This window comes from Physeter macrocephalus, chromosome 9 (assembly GCF_002837175.3).
Source record: "Physeter macrocephalus isolate SW-GA chromosome 9, ASM283717v5, whole genome shotgun sequence".
Classification (NCBI taxonomy): Eukaryota; Metazoa; Chordata; class Mammalia; order Artiodactyla; family Physeteridae; genus Physeter; species Physeter macrocephalus.
In genome coordinates, this window is record NC_041222.1 from 50,986,631 (window position 1) to 51,008,913 (window position 22,283).

Consider the following 22,283-nt stretch of genomic DNA (forward strand, 5'->3'; position numbering starts at 1 on the left):
TGTTTTCAGAAGTCCCACTTTGATTTACTGTGTCTTACCTGCTCACCTAAACCCTCTCATTCTCTCAGAAATATCAACTGAAGACTGTAGAGAAACATCTACATCCATCCCACCCACGGACTAAAAGCATCACAAGAGAATATAGAAGACCAACTGACTGATTTCTCTTTCACAATGACGAGCTTCCCAGGTGTGCTTTTTAGCTTTACTAATTATGATGAAGGAAAGCTCTTCCTATGCTGTTCAGAACTGACCTGTGATTTATGCTCTAACTCCAATTGGCATGTTGAGTGTATTATGTGCTGCTTTTACTGGCAAGGAAAGCCTGTATACTTGCTCCTGCTATAATAATAAAGCCTCCTTTCTTAGTCTATGCTGACAGAAGCAGGCTGAATGTGCCTTGGGTTCTAAAGCACCCTATTTATAGCCCCATTGCCAAATAATCACTATTCATTGCATTGCTGGATTTGCAGGTTCTCATTCTGCATCTGTGAAAGCAGGCACAGATGCATGCAAGGGGCCTTCCTGGCTGAGGCAGGAAAGGGAAATCTTGGGACTGTCTGCTCCCTAGCTACTTTTTGAGGATAGGTTGGGAAATATCCTTGGAGGTTAAACAAAAGTCTTTTCAACTATATCAAGAATGGAGCTGACATTGAATTGAATCACAGAGACCACGTAGGCTGCGGGTCCACCCAGAGGAGTTCTCACAGGTCAAAGGCTTTCAGTTTTATTACAGACCCTATCTTAACCTAAGAACTTGATATCTGTCACGGGTGCACTTCTGAATAAAGTGTTTTTTTAGAACAAACCATGATTTGTTATTTCCTTGAATTTATTTGATTTCTCTAAGGAGACTTTATTTTGGAAGCTCACAGAAAATTTATCTTGCAGAAACCTTTTATTCTGCACATCGTCCAGTGATCTGGTTAGAAAGAGGAAGAGCTTGAGAGAACAGTCCTAAGAAATATTTATCTAATGCTGAAGTCCTTTCCTGAAATCCAGGAGAGGTAGAAAGCAATAAAGTACCATCTGGATGCAAACTGGAAGAAAGCCTGGGGATAAACCAGCCTGTTGTAGATACAGTGGGACAATCGGAAGAGAAACTGAGAACCTAGCGGAGAAGTGAGGGTGGGATGGGGGGCAACAGGGAGAAGAAATATTCTGTATCGGGGCTTCGTGCCCATGACTTTCTGGCTCTAAGAACTGATCCCACATTCCTGCCTTTAAAACTTTGTCTTCACTCCCTCCACTTTGAGTTCCCTCTTCCCTAGATTTTATCTGTTAAAATGCTGTCCATTCTTTAGGGCTCACAGTAATGCTGAGATTGGGGGTATCTGTGCATGAGATAAACATTTGCAGTTAAAAGAGATTCTAATCTCAGAGTTGGATGTTTGTCACGACAAGATTAACCTTCCTGATCTCACCCTGTATATCCCCTGTACCATATCATATTCTATTTGTATCTCTCTTAAGGCTCTTGTCACATTCAGCCCTGTATTAGCCATCTTAGTAACCCCTATTACATAAACAGTTCCTTTAAGGCAAGTGCTGCACTTAACTCATCTGTGCATCCCCAGCCAAGCAAAAATGTCTGGTAAATAGCACCCACTTAATGGGTATCCATTGTCAGATTCTCTATACTTTTTAAAACATATCTTCAGGGTGCTTTTTACAGCAGATAATCTGAGTGATTTAAATGTGGCGATGTCTATCCCTCATGGTGTGATTATCCGGTGAGCTTTTTAAATTCTCATTTCCCATTCTGTTGGGATTAGATTTAAAAACAAACAAACAAAAAACGATCAGGGGATAGAGCACCAGTGCATCCTCAAGGGATTCAGTGAGTATCTATGAGATGTGGGTAAAAGTTAGGGATGGTATCAAACGATAGTATGATCAGAGTAGAAAGCCTGAATTGTACCCTGACCTGAACTATCCTTGGGTATCATTGTAGGGAATAACAGCTAAGTGAGAATCTGGACACCACTAACTAAAAGCAGCACAGTTCAAAGCCGTGATTAAAGTCTGACTCAAAAAGCCTAGGTGGTACCTTTTACCTTCCTTCCCCTTTACCTCCTGCCACAGTTCACATCTATATCTTGAGGCTGGCATAATCAAGTGTGCTTAAGGAGGGAGAGTGAGATGGCTGGACCCCAGAGAAGCCTTAAATTCACTTACCGAATAGCCACTTGGAGCAGAAAAGGATGTGTGTCTGTGGTGAGCGGGGCCTGTGTTCTTGCCTCATAACGCACAGTGGTTGTGCTCACTAGTAATTATGGCCTTACCAGAACTTTTTATGTAGTAATGGAACTAAGGTAACTAATACGGGGTCTGATGTGGCAAGAGCCTTAAGAGAGATACAAATGGAATGATAGGAGGGGATATGGAGGGTGAGGTCACAAAGGTTTATCTTGGCATGATTACTTGTGGGTACAACCACGGTCAAGTTAGCAACACTTTCTCCCCTATCATGGCCTAGAGATGATGGGGCAGAGGCCACCCTGGTGGAGGGAGGGAGAGGACTGAAAGTTCTCCTTTGCTGATGATAGTTTTGTGATTGCAGCAATTCTGAGCAAGAATTTTGGGTCTTTCCATTGGTTCATTCATGCCACTTCTGTCATGAATTCCTCCCATGGCACCTGATTAACTTCATGATGAAAACCACCTCTTCAGCACATGGTCCCTCTATCATTGCTAGTACTGCCTCTTCCCATGCAACCCTGATGACAAAGCCCTTGTCATTTCCTTAACCTCATGTGCTAATATTTGCCCTTTAGCACACTATTATCTGCCCATAATGTGTTCCCCAAACTTACCCAACTGATTTAATCCTACTCATCTTTCAAGATGCAGTGCAGCTTTGCAGAGGACAAGATGTCTAAGCTGACTTTCCTGTGTAGAACTGAGTTCTTCTAGGGCAACCTACTTCATGTTGCTCTGATGCAATGATGTGTTGATATAAGTCTTCCTTTGTAGTCTGGAAGCACCTTGAGGATAGGGATATTATGGTCTTTTCAGGGTCTGTCAAATGCCAATTACTTGCCCAGTATTAAGGAAAAGAGATGAGTGTTTGCTAAATAACTGAATAAATGAAAGAAGGAAGGAAGGAATAAACAGTCCAGATGACCATGCAGGCGACTTTATCAATAATCACGAGCCCCTCGCTAATATCATCAGGTGGAGTATGCAGTTGGAATGCCAAGATGATCTTTGTTAGCTCAAAACATATTTTCTTAGTTCAGAACATTTCAGACGGGGAGTAGAAGAATTGTGTGTTCTTACTGAATATATTGAAAAATATTTGCAGTGTTACACATTACTGTGTTGGTATAAATGAGCAGAAGTTCATCCTTCCTATGTTTTACTTTCCTTCCTAGAAAGAAAACAAGTATTCTTACTTATTATTTACTCTGTCCTTAGTCTCTGCCATGTCTTTTACTCCTTTCAAAAACTTCCTAAGAGAAGTATTATCCCTATTTTATAGAGGAGGTAACAGGCCTTGAAAAGTTAATTGCCCACGTCATGCAGCTACTAAGTGGAGGAGCCTAGATGCACAGAAGCCTGATTGACCTGCTCTAAATCCCATGTCTCCTACACATAACTGTCTTTTGAAGGTTAAATGCAGTTCCATAGGGTTCCCTCTAGCCTTGTTTCGCTCAATCTTGGATTTTGTTCCTTCTTGGCAACTGAGTCCAACATGTTTCAGATGATTATTAACTTTTGAAAAAATGACAAGATATATTTTTAATGATAAAATTGTCAATGTATGTTTCCATTCAAGAGACTTTAGGCTATTATAATCCTAGAATCTAGATCTCAATAATATCTATGAGTCATTCTTACTATTTTTCAAATGAGGAAATGAGGCTGAGAGAGATTATGTGACTTGCCCAGATAACAGAGTGAGTGGCAAAGCTGAGTTTAGATACTAGACCTCTGGATTTCCATTTTGTGGTTCTTCACATTTCAGCAAACTGGGTTCCTTCTTCTGCCTGCAGTCTTCAAAGCTTTCTTCAGTGAATGACCTTCAGCAAGTTATATGATCTTTCCGTGCCAGAGTCTAATTAGTGCTCCAAGAAGGTTGCAGTGGTCCACTTCCCAACATTGTGAGGACAATAATTAATAGCTATAAAACACTCTGCAATACACAGCACTGTCCAAACACCAACATGGCACAACCAAGTCTATTTCACGGTAATTAACTTGGCATTCAATAAGGGAGAAATCAGTAGAGCAATTCCTGGATGACTTTGCAGAAATGACCATTTCTTCTGTATCTTGAAAGAGTGTCCCACAGCCAGGAAAAAGATTCAAACTATGCATATTAATTTAATACAAGATATTTTGTAGATGACTATTGTTTTTCTTCTTTAATATTGTTTTTAGTGGGAAAGTGGAAATGCTGAGTTTTATCCACAATGAGCATCAGTCCTCCATGAATCATAACTAGTATGCATATTATATAAATTATTTTTAATTTGTATAATAAACCTGGAGGGTAGATAATTCATCTCTATTTTATATATGAGAAAATAAAGGTTTAGAAAATTAAGTAGCTTGATTAGGACCAACTCAGCTAATACATGATGAAGGCCAGATCTGAACCCAAATCTGATTCCAGGGTTTTGTTTTTCTTCCTGATACATGATATTGTCGTAATCAATAGGCTTTGCACTTTAAGTTGATTTTCCAGAAATGATATAAATCCAACTCTGATTCATCTATACTCTCATGCTTGTCTGTCTTGGTAGCCAATGATCCACACTTTCAACTTGCTGGATAGGCTACCAGCACAATCTAGGACCAAGAGACACACTTAAATCCTTCTAACCGATAGGCAGTTCATAACCAAGACTTTATTAACTTTAGTAGTCTAACCCAGAGTAAAAGTCGCTATATCCCATCTAGCTCTTTTATTTCCAGTCCCAGTAGGAAAAATAAATGATAAGAACTGAAGAGACCAAAATAATTTTGGTTTCACTAAACTTTTTTTCATAAAGTCTTTATTATATACACTTTTGTATATATTGATATACATAATGTCAAAGCTGAAGTGGGAGGTCCTTGTCTTTACCCTGAGTCTGAGCAGCTGATGCCCTCCTCAGACTGTGTCTACACACTTCTAAACTGTACTGGTGAAACACACAGATCCTTGAGAAATAAAGAAATATCTTTAAAAATGACAGTTAATATGATTAACGTTTCTGAGTTAACTGGTTTTTTTTAAATTTAATTTTTATTTTATGTTGAGGTATAGTTGATTTACAATGTATTATTTTCAGGTGTACGGCAAAGTGATTCAGTTATACGTATACATATATCCATTCTTTTTCAGATCCTTTCCCATATAGTTTATTACAGAATATTGAGTAGAGTTCCCTGTGTTATACAGTAGGTCCTTGTTGTTTATTTTATATAGAGTAGTATGTATATGTTAATCCTAAACTCCTAATTTATCCTTTCCCCCCCACCTTTCCCCTTTGGTGTTCATAAGGTTTTTTTTTGAAGTCAGTATGTCTGTTTCTGTTTTGTAAATAAGTTCATTTCTATCATTTTTTAAAAATTAGATTCCACATATGAGTGATATCATATATTTGTCTTTCTCTGCCTGAATTACTTCACTTAGTATAATAATTTCTAGGTCCATCCATGTTGCTGCAAATGGCATTATTTCATTCTTTTTTATGGCTGATGAGTAATATTCCATTGCATATTCCATCTTTTTTATCCATTCCTCTGTCGATGGACATTTAGGTTAATTCTATGTCTTGGCTGTTGTAAATAATGATTACACTAAAATTTAACAACAATTATTTCTACATCAAATTTTAGCAACATTGAATAGCTTACTAGGTTATTATGAGTGTTCCTTACCCGTGTAAACTTTCTATGGAATTGCATGTCATTCCTGTAGTCTAAGAGTGGGCTGGATCCTGTACATTGACAAACACTGCTATAATATTCATATTTTGAAAACCAATTTATTTTACACGTGTATATATATAAATAAATAATAGCCATTAATAAATCTTTATTGACATGCAACGAATAGAGAAAAACACAAGAAAGTAAAGGCATAGCTCAGAGATTTATCAAAAAACAAATACCTATGGAACCACATCTAGATCAAGAAATAAAATATTGTCAGCACGCAAGAAATTTGTTTTCTGCTCTCCTAATCACTGCTTACCTCCTCCCAAGTGGGAACCACTTGAGAATCATATAGTGCATATTTTTTATGTATGGTATGTTATGTTTGCTTTATGTTATGTTGATCATACTTATTCACTGTATTCCATTGTGCCATTTTACCAAAATATATTTATCCATTTTACTGTGGATGGACATTTATGTTATTTAGAATTTTGGGCCCTATGATTAATGTTTCAATGGACAGAATCTTATTCTGTTCTTAGTCTCTTGTTCACATATGCATGCATTTCTATTTATGATGTAATTACAACCTGTAAAACTACTGGATAAGCTATGTATATATTCCACTTTACTTTGGAATGCTTAACCGTGTTGTACAGTGTTTGTAAAATTGCATTCTAAAAAGCAGAGTGTATGCTCATAATAGGGAATGGCGCAGAATTCCATAGAAGCTTTATATGTATAAGGACCATACACTCAGACCTCATGGATTCTCACCAACCTTTAATATTGTTAGCCTTTTTAATATTAGCTGTTCTGGTGCATGCATATTGGTATTGCATTGTGGCTTTAACTTGCATTTCCATGATTATTTATTAAATTAAATAATTTTTCATTTGTTTTGAGCAATTTGGCTACCTTTTGTTTTTTTTTTTTGGTGACATACCTATTCAAGCCTAGTGCCTAATCTTTCCTGGAGGTGGGGGTGCCTGCCTTTTTCATATATATTTTTAGGAGTTGGTTATATATTGTGAACATGGACCCTTTGTTACTTATAGTGGTTAATGTTGGTAAGTTCTGAAGTATTATGCTCCTATTCAAATTCCTGATATTGTTTGTCCATCTCTTTTGTTTAAATCATTTTGCTAGGGTTTACCAATATTGTTGTCTTTCAGGGAATCAGCTTTTAACTCTAAGTTTTGTTGATACTCCCTATTATGTATTTATTTTAAATTTTACTATTATTTCTTTTCTTTATTATTTCCTTCCTTCTACTTTCTTGGGATAGAATTAACTGTTAATTTTCTAATTTCTAATTAATTTCAAGATCATTGGTTTTCAATCTTTCTTTTTTTCTAACATATGCATTTAAGGCTATAAATTTCTGTCTAAAGCACAGTTTAGCTTTATCCCACAAGTTTTGATATGCAGTATTTCATAATTTTATAGTTATAATTTCTTACTTCCATTGTGATTTCTTCTCTGACCTATTGGCTATTTAGAAGGCTCTTTAATTACCATGCATACATATGGGAATTTTCTAAATATCTTTGATATAGACTTCCGGTTGAACTGTAATGTGGTCAGAGAATGAATATACTCTACATAATTAAAACACTCAAAATTTATTGAGATTTGCTTTATGGTCCAATCCCTAGTCAATTTTGGTAACTATTCCATGTGCTCTTGAAAATGTATTCAATTCTTATTGAATGTATTCTTAAGCTGTTGAATAATGTATATTCTTAAATTGTTGAGTAGTCATCTACATAGGTCACTTAGGTTAATTTTGTTAACCAGGTTATTTATATCTTTTATATCATTACTAAATATTTTTGGTCTGTTCTGAAACAGTAATTTTATCAACTACTGAGAGAAGTGTTTTAAAATCTCCCATTATGATTGTGGATATGTATGTAATTCTATTTACTTCTGCCTATTTTTGTTGTCTCTATTTTGAAGCTGTATGATAGGTGCATACAAACAGAATTGTTACGTCTTCCTGGTGCATTGAAGCTTTTTTCATTGTGAATTGACTTATTATTTGCTAATGCTATGGCTGAAATTAATAACAGCACAGCATTCTTTTGGCTGTGTTTGCATGGCATATTTCTGGACCTTCTTTTACTTTCAGCATTCTTATACTTTTATGAGCACTATATATCTAGACTACAATGTATATTTTTAAGTTGGATATACTACATTTACATTTAATGTAATTTTTGTTTTGTTTCAATCTATCATATTATTTTCTTTCTATTTGTCCCACCTGTCCTTGGTTCTTTCCTGAGTTCTATTTTTTTCTCTCCATTCTTGCCTTTTTAAATTGATTTAAAAAAATTAATCCATCTTCTCATATATTTTAAAGCACCCCTACTTTAAAGTACTTATTATAAAAATTTTAGAAAAAAGTACAAGATAGTTTTATTACATAGTTATCATTTAGTAAATGATGCATTTCTTTCCAGTCATTTAATTCTTTGTTTTAATATGTGTACATAATTTTATACCTCCTTTTAATGATTTTTCATGTCATAACTTTTTCCCACAAACTAGTTAACCACTTAATGGCTAAATTACAATGTATTATTCATGGTATTGTGATGTGTGTGTGTATAAAATTTTACATATATACAATTTCACATATATACATTTTTTAAAAATCATTTCCTATTAGTGAACATTTAGGGTGTTTTCACTTTTATTTTGCTATTACAAAAAATGATACAATCTACAATTTCAAATTCATAGTTGTTCCTTACTATATTTATTTCCTTAGATCTTACAGAAACCCTTTTTAAAAATCATAAAGTTAAACACTTTTTTTTTTTTTTTTTTGTGGTATGCGGGTCTCCCTCTGTTGTGGCCTCTCCCGTTGCGGAGCACAGGCTCCGGACGCGCAGGCTCAGTGGCCATGGCTCACGGGCCCAGCCGCTTTGCGGCACGTGGGATCCTCCCAGACCGGGGCGCGAACCCAGTTCCCCTGCATCGGCAGGCGGACGCGCAACCACTGCGCCACCAGGGAAGCCCCTAAACGCTTTTCATATTTATAATTTTATAAATTATTATACCTTATCGAAATTCTCTTAACTTATAAAGCCTAATCATAAATATGACTAAGAAAAGAAACCTAAACTATTATGAGTTATTATTAACTAATAATTCCTACATGTGTGTACATGTGTGAAGTGAGCTATTTTGTCATCTTTGGCATTCCAGTCAGACATCTGTTTAATATAATGTGTCACAATGATCAGAATATTAAGTATGATTCACCTTGAAATTTTTGTCCTCTTTTCCTGGTTAGGGATTGTGTGCTTACACAGTCAATCAATAGGGTGATTGAATCTATAAAATTAAAGGACAATTTAGGTGGAGAACAAGAAAGAGGGAGGAAAAGAGCCTAATTGTCTATTTAGTATCAAGTTTTCCAAAATACTTTTTGGATAATGGGACTTGTTTCATTCCCTCATCATTTCCATGGCAACACATAGTTGTAACATTACCCAACATACCTGTGCTTCGCCTTACCTTAATTCATTAGGTTGGTTGGCAGTCAGTTGTTGGTCCTACCATATTCATCACTATTTGGCAAGGTGACAGCTACTGTACATCCTTCTTGATTTGGCAACTCAATGAGCACATTCTCTCCTCCTATCCACAGTTGCGATCCTGAGATGATCACTTACTCCAAGTCATATCAATGGGGGCCAACAAGCATCCATTCTGTTCGGGGGTTTCTGTTTGTGCTGTTGGGGAATTAACTCTTCCACTTGCCTGCTTTTTGATGTTATGATCCCAAAGTTTCCAAGGACCACATAGATTGCTTAGAACTGACACTAAGAAAGTAGAAACCAGGATGGGAGAAAGAGAAGATGCCATGTGTTGAAGATATCACCTGAGTTCTGAATCCAGTTGTTTCTGAAGATTATATATTTCTACTCTCTCAATATAAGCCCATTCCTGATCTTTAAATATATGAGCCAAAAACCACTTTCTTTGTCTTTTAAGCTGAGTCAGTTTCTGTCCCTCACAATAGAAAGTCCTAACTTCATGGATCTCTACTTTCCCTTATAACACTTGTCAGAGTGTAATTTTATCATTATTTATTTAATGCAAGCCTCACTCCCTAGGCTGCAGTCTCCATAGGAGAGGCAGCAGTATCTCATTTGTTCACAGTTGCATTCCCAATGCCTACAACAGTTCTGACTTATAATATTGAATGACTGAATAAACAATCCAAGCCAAGTATTTTCTTAGCCATGTTCCCAAAGAGTTTTTATGTACTTGAGAGATGCCAGTTGTTTCAAGATGATAATACTTATATACATTCTAATGCACTTATTTTTACATAGTAGTCGTCATGAAGAATTAAAGATTGCCCATGATCTCTAGTTTGAATGATACCAAAGCTTCTTTCTTTGCTGTGTGAACTTGGGCAAACCATTTCTTTAAGCCTCAGTTTGCTTACCAGTGAAAGGTGCTCACCTCAAAGGAGGCACCTGTAGATAGCAGCCTCTTGGTAAGTAGAATTACTATTAGTATAAAGGAACTAACCAGATAACCAGGGGGTTAGAGGGAACATACATAGTTAGTTCAAAACCAAAGTGCTTGAGTGGACAAAAGCAAAGGCCAGGGCTGCATAACACTGACATTTTTATTAGAATTCATTTGTAACAAATGGAACTTGTGTCAGCAAAGAACTGATTTTCATACAGACTTCTTTCGCCACCAATGTAACGAAGTAAGAAAATAAAAAGCACGCCTTTCATTCTGTAAAACATTTACGCGTACTACTAATTAGAGGTAATTGTATTTTTTTAACAAGCCATTTTACAAGTTTTTTTTTTTAATTTTTCAGTCTATGCATCCAAAACGAGAGCAAAGAACACAACTGTTATTATCTTTGTAAAGACACTCCAAGCTTGGATGGCAAAGCCACATAACAGATGGATAGGATGGATCTGTAGCCTTCTGATCTCTGCTGGAGTATCAGGGCACCCATAAACCCAAAGGAAACCAAAATCCAAAATAGGAAAAAGAAAAGGTAATTAAAAATAAAAAGAAAGGCCTAAAGCAAAGCGAAACCAAAAAAAAAATACAAAACAAAAATAAAACCAGGAAAGAAAAAAATCTGTACATTACTGCAGAATTTTTCCTTTCCTGTTTCTATGTTGGGTTATTTACATACACACAAACGAATTTCTGAAGCAGTTTCTTACAGATGGGTTCAAGTAATAACATTATTGGGTGTAGAATCAATAGGGCAGTGCATAGTATAAAGGTATAGAAAGTGCAAAGTTCCCTAGAGGCCCTTCCCTCCCCTGGCTGTCCTTGCCATTGTCTAACCATGCAAATCATTTTTAAAAAAGAGCTAAAATAAAGTTCTGTACAAATCACTTTTTATATATTTTGATTTTTTTTACCTTTGTAACTAATTACAAAATTATACATAACTACACGTACATAGGTAAATAATAGCACCGTACTGGTTATGAAGATGAAAATAATTGGAAACTTGAAAGTTTATGGTAATGGTAGATAAAGATGTTTACCTGGGAAAAGAAGATAGAATGGTTGTACAGAAAAGCAGAGTGGAATGCACATCAATGACAGTAAGGGAGTTAGCTCTCAGAACAGCTCCTGAACAGTAAGATATCTGGAATAGTCTCCTCCTCGCTCGTCTATGGTATGCATCCCGTTCATTTTCTTCTTGTGATTATTCTCCCCTTTCCCTTTGCCAAATGGGCAGTTTTGGTTTCAGGGAGAGAAACTGCTCATTGGCCAATCGTTCTGGTGTGCAATACACCATCGGATTTTACCTGTCCAACATGGCATGTCTGCATGATGCAATGTCTGTCTGACCCCCTTTGTTTCACTAAATGAAAATCATAGCACTGAGTAATCTGGCACTTGGATAAGTCTCCAAAAGATACAAACTAAAAGAAAACAACAACAGACCCACATAGTGCACATTCTTCTCTTGTTCTGATGTAGGTTAGAGAGTCTCATTCTGAGGTAGCCTTCTAGATACTTTTTTTTTTTTTTTTTTTAGTATTATAGTTTTTCTTTTTTTTTCTTTTTCTTTCTTTTCTTTTTTTTTTTTTTACAAAAGTGCTCAAATAAGATGCTTGCAAGTGTTTGGTCTCTTGGATTTCATTCTGCTAGTGATGGGAAAATGTAGAAAACAAAAATCCTTCCATGCCGAACATCAATGAAGCTAACATTAAACCAAAATATTTTACCAAAACTCTTTAATAAGAGTTCCTTGGATATTCTGAGTGTTCTTTAAAATCATGTAAGATATGGCAAACTCATGCCATTGTCCATGGCTTCCTATAGAAATTATGTTGAAAAATTTGGGGGGGATATATATATACATATATGTATATTTTTTAATTTCTCCTTTTAGAAAAATCCTAATGAAATAGTAAATATGTTCAAAGGTGACAATCATGTTTGTTAATAAATTAAGTTTGGTGCAGTTACTGAATGTTCCAGAGCAGATTTGGAAGGGATTACAAATAAAAGATGTAGCTTTTCCTGATGCTGACAATTATGAAAGGAAGAAGGGCCCTGATTATCCAAGTGCTTTGGGCTGGTACAATCACTAACATCCCCGACTTGGTTGAAAACTAGGAATGCATATTATTCAAAGAGTTTTTGTACATGTGGTAAACAGATAATGCTTTAATTGGAAGAGAAACACATACGAACAAATAATGAAAATATGAACCAAAAGCTGAAAAGAAATGCTATTAAAATAGGCATCAATTATAAGGCACTCTAAATGCAAAACTAAAACCAAAAGAAAACAAAGTACAGCACTTCCCAGGAATGCTGTATGCCACAAAAAATGTTTCTGACTGAACAGAGTAACATGAGTTTGGCTTTGCCCCTGTTACATATCATAAATGCAAATTTCATAGCACATACTATAGACAATATACAATTGAATACACTGTTTTTTAAACATCTTGATAGCTGATATATTACAACATTCTCTCCTCCTAAAGGGATATGCACTGACCTTTCCCACATGCACACCTCTTAGATATTTAATAATGTTTTATTGCACTAGAGTGTTAGAAATATTGAACTTTGTTGGAAGCCTGGCTAACAAAATAGTATTTGTGAATATGATTAGGGGGGTGGGGGGAGATTGGGTAGGAAATTAAGGGGGTGAGGTTTGACAATCACTGATGTGCATTCCTCATTTCCCTTAAAAATTAAAATTTTGTGATATTGAGAAATATCAGTATGTCATAAAATTAATAACAAATTGAAAAAGATGTTACAATAGCTTCTCTACCTTAAAAAATTTAAAAACGAAATCATGGAAGAACTGAATGATAGCTATATCTATCTTTTTGTGGGGACACACTATCTATATATACATAGACACCCCTATAAAATATGGATATATATGTATATATGTTAGCAGCAACTTTATACTTTGCGCCTCCCTGTTGATTCCAAAGAACAAAACAAAGTTCTCTTTGATTATTTGAAGAAAATGGGTACTTTCTCAGCAACGAAAACCAGACAGAAGTGTAAAAGTAATACCAGACGAGACCGATACTGTAGATTAAGAGTATTGCACAAAAATGTGCAAATTTTCCAATTATTTGATATTTCTACAGCAAGGTATCACAGATAACAGTTCTACAGCTTAAAAAAACCTACAATTTGGAAATAAAAAATGAAGAGTTATGTAACTTTTTTAAAATTCACTTTATCGAATGATACATTTTGTTAAAAAAAAAGTTTACACAGTTAAAAATGAAGCACAGGTCAGCAGTATCTTTACAATACTAAAAAACTAAATCAAAGACTTTCTTTTTAACATTCCCCACCCCCTTTCCCCCTAAAATGTTATCATGAGTAGTATGGTGGGAAGGGGTGATGTCAAAGCAGAGTCCATTTTGTCATGAGAAGCCAGCAAAGATCTTGCCCTGAACTGCTGCACTCAGGCCATTTCTCTTTGCACCTATCAAGCAATCCTGAACAAGATGGCGGTTCTTTGCTGTGATTTCTTCTTCCCTTTATTTTGAATCCTTGAGGTATCTGTAAATAAAATCCTTCAGATGCCTCATCAGTCAGGACTCTCTTTATTATTTTTCAGGTTAGATTATTAAACTGTGAATTCTTGGTCCACCCGGAAGAGTTTGTTTTTTTAAATTTGTTTTGTGTGTGATAGTCCCACTAAGTGGTTGTTAGCTAGAAGTTAAGAAGGACTTCTCAAATGCCCTGTATGGCTCAGAAGAGACTCCAGATATTGAAGGGCTTGCAGTAAAAATCCAAAGTGGGTCAGGGGTTTCTACGTTGCATAGTGATCAAAGCTGCCCAGGTACTCTAGTGCGGCTCGATAGCAGAACTGATACTGATCCTGCCGGAGACAAAGCATGGGGAGAAAGAAAAGGGTCCATGAGTACATTTTAACAGAAAAGTGGAAATCCATGTTGGAAGACAAAGTTACATCTAGACGGGGGCAAAATCACTGCTTTTGCCATTCAATTCAATCCAATGACCAATTGTTTTGTTTTGTTTTGTTTTGAGCAAAGAACCATTAGCCACTTGGGGTATTTATTAACTTCACCACTCAATTCAACTAAAAGAGTCTCCTAATTCCAAAGTAGTAACAGCTCCTGTGAACATTATCTTCCAGACATCTGTGAACTGTTCTCCAAGGATAGTACCAGACAATTACCACCAACTAAACATGGGAACTCCTTATATGTCACAGCCGTCTTTTAAAATTATCTAACTATTTGAGGTAAGTAATTCTCAGTTTGCATATTTAAGAGAGGCCGATGCAGACACATATTGTCCTGAGGAAAATGTGGTTTCATTTATCTTCTGGGCTGTTGCCAAAAACATTTGAATTAAAAAAAAAATCTTATCAGACAGCAGACCTTGTTGCCTGCAATCAGAATTATTCTCCATTGTTTCTGATGTGTTTCTATAAGTGAGGGAAGTGGCCAAAAGGTATCGTTGTGATGAACATCAGGCACACAAAGCCAAATACACAGGGCGCTGAACTTTTAGGCTTTTCATCCCTTGAAAATGGCATCACAAGACTGGCTGCCCATGTCAAAAAATACCTGTGCCATTTGGCCTAATTCAGTGTGATGGCTAGTTAGTTGCCTGTTCTAGAAAGACCCACACTAAACTAAAACAGCATGAAACATGTCCTTTTTCAGACAGGGAAGAACACTGTCAAATGGGAATAAGTGGGGGCATTATAAAATAGAAAAATTATAATATACAGATGAGAAGGGGTGAGAAAAAGTAGGATTTTCCCCGTAAAAGAAACTTATTTTCAGTAGCCAATGGGGCTGAAAGTAGATAGTTTCTATTTTGCTTAAATGTGCATTTTTCTACAATAAAAATGGTAATGCAAAATAAATGGAGTTTGCTTTTCTATCTTGTCACAGTAAGTTGCTTGGCTAAGTGTTAAGGCTTTTTAAATGTCCAATTTCCCTCGTCACCCCCAACACCCATTAAGTTTGTCAGGCTGACATAATGTTTTGAGGATTGCAAGCCAAATGCTTGCACTATTTTGAAATCAAAGTCTGGAAGATACTGTGGGTTATGAATTTAGGAATACATATAAATTGTATAATTTGGTGGCCTTTTGAGAAACAGAAACACTATCTGTCACTTATATTATCCTTAAAATGAAGTCAGTAGGTCAGATTGGCTAAATCATGAACTCCTATTATTCTGAAAAATAGCAGAATTTTCATATCAATTCGTGGAGTAGAAAGGCTAATTTCTAATTAGTAGAAGGCTAATTTCTCTAGTGCATATCCAGGATGCAAATATTTAAAAATACCATTATTAAGAAATGAAATATAGAGCAGTTGATAATACCTAGGCATACAGAGGGAGAATGGAGGCATAAAATGGGCCAAGGGTCTATTATCTACCAGGTCTATTATCTACCATTGGGCTTTTTACATATATTAAATTCATGCAATGTATATCACATTAATGTGTATATATATATATATATATATATATATATAATGAATTATATGAAATTTCCATTTTTATAGGCCCCAAATAGTGACAATTTAACATGGTTCAATCTAATACATCATCTTAGATAACTTCCAAACCAGCTCTAAGACATTGACACTGTCACTCCCTTTACAAAGGGGAAAAATGAGGTTCAAAAATATTAAACAACTGGATGCTTTTCCTACAGTATTTTCCTGCATTTTGCCTCTGGTGTTGAGAGTCTCTGGACTCTAGGAGATCTTGGCAAACAAAATCTATTATTTGGTTCTTGAGATGTGACAAACAAACTCCTGGAGATTTTTCTCACCTCTGTCTGCACCATGGCTGGTCGTTGCGTTCTTAACATTTTGACAGTCTGGAAGATATCTACTACTCCTTCATATCTCATTCTTTCCAAAACAATGCTTAGTGTTATGAAGACTCCAGTTCTTCCAACGCCCGCACTGTCATAATAACAAAGACAACATTACTGAATGAGACACTCACGGTCTCGGCCACATTTGCTTGGAGGTGGATGTATGTCCACCAGCTTCCATATTACATTGGGTTCTTCTACAGCAATGTTCAGGAAAATGTGGTGTTGGGTTCATGAAATGATTACTCTTAAGACAGTGTGCCATGATAACAGGTGAGAATGAATGTGGAGTAATTAGGATTAAGTCTTATAAAATATAATAACCTTTCAACTGGGATTATATATCATTTTGGAAAGGCCCAGGAAACATAAAATAAATGGATAAAAGGAATGGTAAATAAAATATAGACTTATACTCTTCATGCAGATCCTGAAATTGTACACTTTGCCTGCTTAATATTTTTAAAGTATGAAATAATTCATTTTTTTCAAATTTTCGAATTTTATTTATTTTTTATACAGCCAGTTCTTATTAGCTATCGATTTTATACATATTAGTGTATACATGTCAATCCCAATCGCCCAATTCATCATGCCACCCCCACCCCCACCCCCGCCACTTTCCCCCCTTGGTGTCCATACGTTTGTTCTCAACATTTGAAATAATTCAGATAAGGTAAGACAAACTGGGTGCCTTCACATTTTCCTGTAGTCACTTAAGAATCTGTGCAACATGTCCCATCACCTAGGCGTATAAATAAATATGAAGGTATATAGACTATTCAAATTTAGACATCAGTTTTGATATGAGAAAGGAGATTCTATCAATATAACAGGATTTTTGACATGGGATCCTCATTTAGTCTTTGGAAGGGTCTATGAATATCTTATATGTATGGATTGTGTAAATATATATATATTTTTTCTGTTTCTGAAACTTACAACTTTAACAGATTATCAAAGGGGTTTCTAAACTGGAAAAAATAAAAAAAAAGAAGAAGAAGAAAAAAAGTGGTTAAGAGCCGCTGAGCTATACACTTATCTACTATTTTTAGATGTTCAGTAGCTGAAACACCAGGATTCTTTCCACCACGTTAGCAAGGTTTTGAGTTTCTGTTTTCTTTATTGTTTTAAGATGATTCCAGAAGTGTAACAGCAGCAAGAGAAGAAAAATTAATCCATAGCTTTTGTGCTCTTAAGAAGTAGGAAAGCATCTGGAGGTTTAGGTAATGAGGAAAAGAGTGAATAATCTGAAAAATCCCTACATTTTTGGATCCTAATTAAACAGCATGTGTAATGCTTGGGTACAGGCTGTAGAAAATGGATGGATTCATTTACTTGGGGATGTAGTTGATATATAAATAGTGTGTCCCTTTATAAACTGGGTTTTCTAAAGAGTCCTAACAGAAATGTAAGTGAAGCTTTAAAATCCATAGGCAGGTTTTACAAAGTGACTAAGGATAACCAGTAGCAGTCAAGGCTCTCTGTTAAGCTGGAGTAGATGACCTTGAAGGTCCCTTTCAACCTTGAAAGTCTCTCTTAATCCTGAGAGACTGTGATTTATGATCTTTTTGTTGAATGGTCCAGGTACTCCAGAGTCTATCTTACCTTGATTTGATTGCTCAAATGTAACAAAAATATAGGGTTTCTGGCTTTCTACTAGGTGCTTTCAAGAAAATAACAGACACTGGCCTTATAACTTCCAAATTTATTGACTTTATCATGTTTTGAATAAGCTATAAATAAGTGGTATTTTAAAAATATTCCCAGATAAGAGAAGATATCTGGAAGTCTTTAAGATATATGAATAACATGTCATAGTATACAAAGGAGTCTTTGTATATACTCTATATACAAATAATTTTGTGACAAAAGCAATGAAAAGAGACACATGCATACACACACTTATTTATACTTATGGGAATGCCTGAAGTTAAAGAAAAATGTGTTGAACATATTCTTTATAGCTTATACTGGAAAATTTGGATTAGGATTTGGGCAAATTATGTGGAAAATTAAGGGGGATATCCAGGTAATTCAAGTACAATATATATAGCATCCACTTTGTCTGAATATCGAGTCCATGCATCATTTCCTACATGCTCTTCGGTGATCTAGAGCAAAGAATTTTGGATAAACTCAACACACAGCAAATGTGTATAAATAAGGTCTGCTTCTCATATAATAGCACACTGTGTGTCCCAGAAGGGGTCTTGGAGATCAGCTGAGAAAACTGAGGTCTAGAGAAATTTCCCTACTGTCATAGAGCTACATGATGATAGAAGTGGGACGAGAGCTCAGATGTTTTGAAGCCCATGTCTAATATTTCTCCTGTTTTGAGACCTGTCTCCCATATCACTAAGAACTGTAGTTCGGGATTTTGGGGGGGAAGCAAAGTAAATTTTTTAATAAACTCTTTCAAGATTTTGACCATAAAGAGATTACAAACTGAAACTAAAAAAAATTAGGTGAATTCCTTTTTGGTTTTTTTTTTGCGGTACGCGGGCCTCTCACTGTTGTGGCCTCTCCCGTTGCGGAGCACAGGCTCCGGACGCGCAGGCTCAGCGGCCATGGCTCACGGGCCCAGCCGCTCCGCGGCACGTGGGATCTTCCCGGACCGGGGCACGAACCCGTGTCCCCTGCATCGGCAGGCAGACTCTCAACCACTTCCCACCAGGGAAGCCCTAGGTGAATTCCTTTTGCTAGAAGGTTTTTGCATAGTAACTTCCAAAAGCACTAAATTTATGGTGAGTGTCCTTTCTGAACTGTTTACTTGCTATTTCTAGTAGCTTCAATGAGTTGAATTATAAAATGCTGTGGAAACTATTGAAAATACTTAACTTGAAGGTGCTTCATTTTCTGATATAGCAATAATTTTCAAGCAAATTGCAATTTTAACTGAGGTACCATTCTAATCACTTATTGACTGAAAAGAATTAGTATTGTTATTAAGGCTTAATAACTATTTGTGGTTTTCTCAAGAAGGCAAACACAGGAGAAAGATACAGAAAGACAGTTGTCAGGGTAATGCTATGAAAGCAAAACAAGTAAGGCATGATAAACTGAACAAATTATCACTCGGGGATGTACAAACAATTCCTGTTACGGTAAAACAGGCAAGGAAAACACAGTTTGGTTCTTTGTTACAAGAGGCAAAATTTGAAGATAAAAATCTTCCTCTGATTATTTTCACTTTGTGGAAAGAAAGAGAAATGAGTCCTTGCTTTAGGGTTTACAATACACTTCTGAGAAAAATAAAAATAAAATTTCAGTTATGCAGATTCACAGTAAACTGGTACCAACAATGAATAGACAGCAGTACATATTTTCAAAGTTATCATTGCATTCAGTACAAATGGAAACTCATCATTCCTGATTCTCACCTGCAGTGGACTGAAATGGGTCCATCTTGGCCAAACTGCTCTTTTGTTTTATGGACTTGGCCAATGAAGTCAATAAATCCTTCTCCAGACTTTGGCACTCCTTGCTCTGGCCAGTCAGTGAACTGGAACTGCCTCACGGTTCGGGACTGCCCGTCCTTTAGAGAGAAGGCCACGTATCCAACCGCAAAGGAGGACGCCAGGAGGATTCAGCCAGTGCACAGACCACAACAGCAGGCATGATTTTTTCCAAAAAAGGGAAAAAAAGGGGAAGAAAAAGTTAGAAACATGTTTAACTAGAAAATTAGTCAGTTAGTATCTTACCTGCTATTAACACTGTCTACATTCACATATATTTAAATTGCAAATTTATTTACTCTCATTATGCCCATTAAAAACCTGAGCTCTCATAAAAAGCCACCTAGTTCCGATATTAGTAAATGCTCTGAGCCCCAAAGTTTGCCTTCAAAACCAAAGTGGAACATATACACTCCATTTCAAAATTTTCAGAATCCAATAACTTCTTAATACTGAAAGGAACATCCAGGCATGTCATCCAGACCAGAGATTTTGCTATTGTCATGATACCTTCACATTTGCTGTGTTTGCTTATTTGCAACATTGTCAAATGACAAATAGTGACACTGAAAGGATCTGATGCAAATTGGGTAGCTGTTGTTAACCTGGATGCCCCACACATCTCAGAGGTATACTGTTTCTAGCCAAGGCAGTATACACAGCGTGTACCAGGCGACTGTGCTATTGAGCAGGAAGTGAAGTGTCCCTCAGGGAGATAGGAGAGATTATTAGTAAATAAGTGCTATTTTCTGAAAAAGGACTCTTCCTGGCTGACCACAGGAACTGAGGTGTCTTTGCGGGGCTTTAACACAGACAAACCAAAAGCTAGATATAGGAGCAGTCTATCTTTCCTAAAGTGATTAGGCAAAATTACTCTGATTCATGAAGTATAAATGGTTTCAAAAGAAGAAACTAAGGGACTTCTGATTCCTTCTGGAATTGTACAGTGTTTTTGGAAGCACAACAAAATCAGAAGGGACCCTCTGTTTACAGAAGCAGGAATAACGATTAAGACCATCAACTTTCTTCCCTGAATCAACAGAGAGAGAGAGAATCCAAATTCCAAGTTTACAGGGGCTGATTCTATTTGAGGAGTCCCTGCTCCTAGTTAAGGCTTCAGTTTGGTCCTCCTTTACACTTTTGTAGCAACTCTCTCCACATTAAAGTCCTTTTGGATACAGATGTCCAAGTTCCCAAGATTCTGGTTAAGTAGACAGAGACCCAATCTTTCTCATTCAGTTATATGGAGAACAGGGGATGGCCCAACTCGAGATGGACACACATCAACCAGCCTGGTGGTTTCCATACGAACAGGGCATATTCCTGACTGGAATCATTTGGGAATCGAAATAAATTGGGAGATCACATCAAGTTTGTGAGAATACTGAGGAATATGAAAGTAACTGCTTGGCCCCATAACAAACTTATGGATGGTTAGCACAGGAAGGGAAGCCAGAGGCTAGGTAATACAGATTTGTCTTCCTCTGATTGTCCTGGGGATTTCATTTCTGCCCATAGTTGTTTTTAACAGCATGTGTACAAACCTTTACGATTTGGAGGAGAGACCACCTGACTCCATTTAAAGGTTACCTGTTTAACAATCCTGTATTCTCAAGTGCCAACTTGCTTTCTAAACTGGGAAGCTGAGATTAGAAACATACTAGGAGCACAAACAGCAAATGCTATGGCAGCTAAGAAAATTATACAATCACAGAGAGGCTTCAAAACAAAACATATGAACAAGTTCCTGCTTCAATGTTTCTTGTCTCTGCCATTTGCAGAGCCTGGCTCCTACACTTTGTCGTCAGAAATGGTTGGTGTGTTTGCTTGGAATGCTCTCAGAGTTTTCACTCACATATCTAGCTTCATATTCTGAAAGGGCATGCTTTTTCCTTTTTTTTTTTTAAACAATGGGTCACCAAGGCATGCTTGCTTGGGCAACTCAAAACGAGACCTAGAGACTCAACTGCTGTCTTGAGTATAGTCACCTTCAGAGTAGTTAAGACTTCAGACTTTCTGGGATTAACAGGTCTGTCTGTCACCTGGGCCAAGCAGCCTGCTAACCAATTTCTCTTTCACTTTAGGTCAACAGCCAGGGCCAGGCTTTGGGGATTAGTAGACAATCTCTAAACATGAGTCTTGGTTGAGAAAGCTGCTTTCCAAAAAACACGATGGATCAAGTAAATAGCTCTACCCTACAGTTTTATTCAACCCACCCACTGTGACAGTTCCAAAAACAAAGCAGGGCTTTGGACTGACCCCACTCTCTCCTAAGATGTGTTTGTAATCATGGTTTGAAAGTGGCCAAAGGCAAGGATATTAAAGTTTATGCATAGAACATCTTACATCAGGGCTGAACCTTGCACTCAGCAATCTAGATAAGAAATGCAGAATGAAAATTAGCCAACAAGGGTCATGGGTGCACAGCTCTCATGGACAGACACATTAGCACACCGAGGAATAAACCATGCCAGGAATCATATTAGAATGTGTAAAGCTTGTCAGATTCTTCTAAAGAATGCCATTTGCTCAGCAATTTTAAAATCATACCAAATTAACCTCCAAGCCAA

At 36.6% G+C, this 22,283-nt stretch overlaps 1 protein-coding gene across 1 annotated transcript in view; it reads right to left on the minus strand.

The window, feature by feature from the left end:
• Positions 1 to 13,556: 13,556 nt before the first annotated feature.
• Positions 13,557 to 22,283, minus strand: part of PTPRD (protein tyrosine phosphatase receptor type D) — a 431,923-nt gene continuing 423,196 nt past the window's right edge. Inside the window, exons 34-36 of the mRNA XM_024126828.3 lie at positions 19,639 to 19,793; positions 16,208 to 16,343; positions 13,557 to 14,263 (exon numbers count right to left, since the gene is read on the minus strand). Coding sequence (XP_023982596.1) covers positions 14,195 to 14,263; positions 16,208 to 16,343; positions 19,639 to 19,793 — 360 coding nt within the window. The 3' untranslated portion in view covers positions 13,557 to 14,194. The remainder of the gene's footprint in view (positions 14,264 to 16,207; positions 16,344 to 19,638; positions 19,794 to 22,283) is intronic.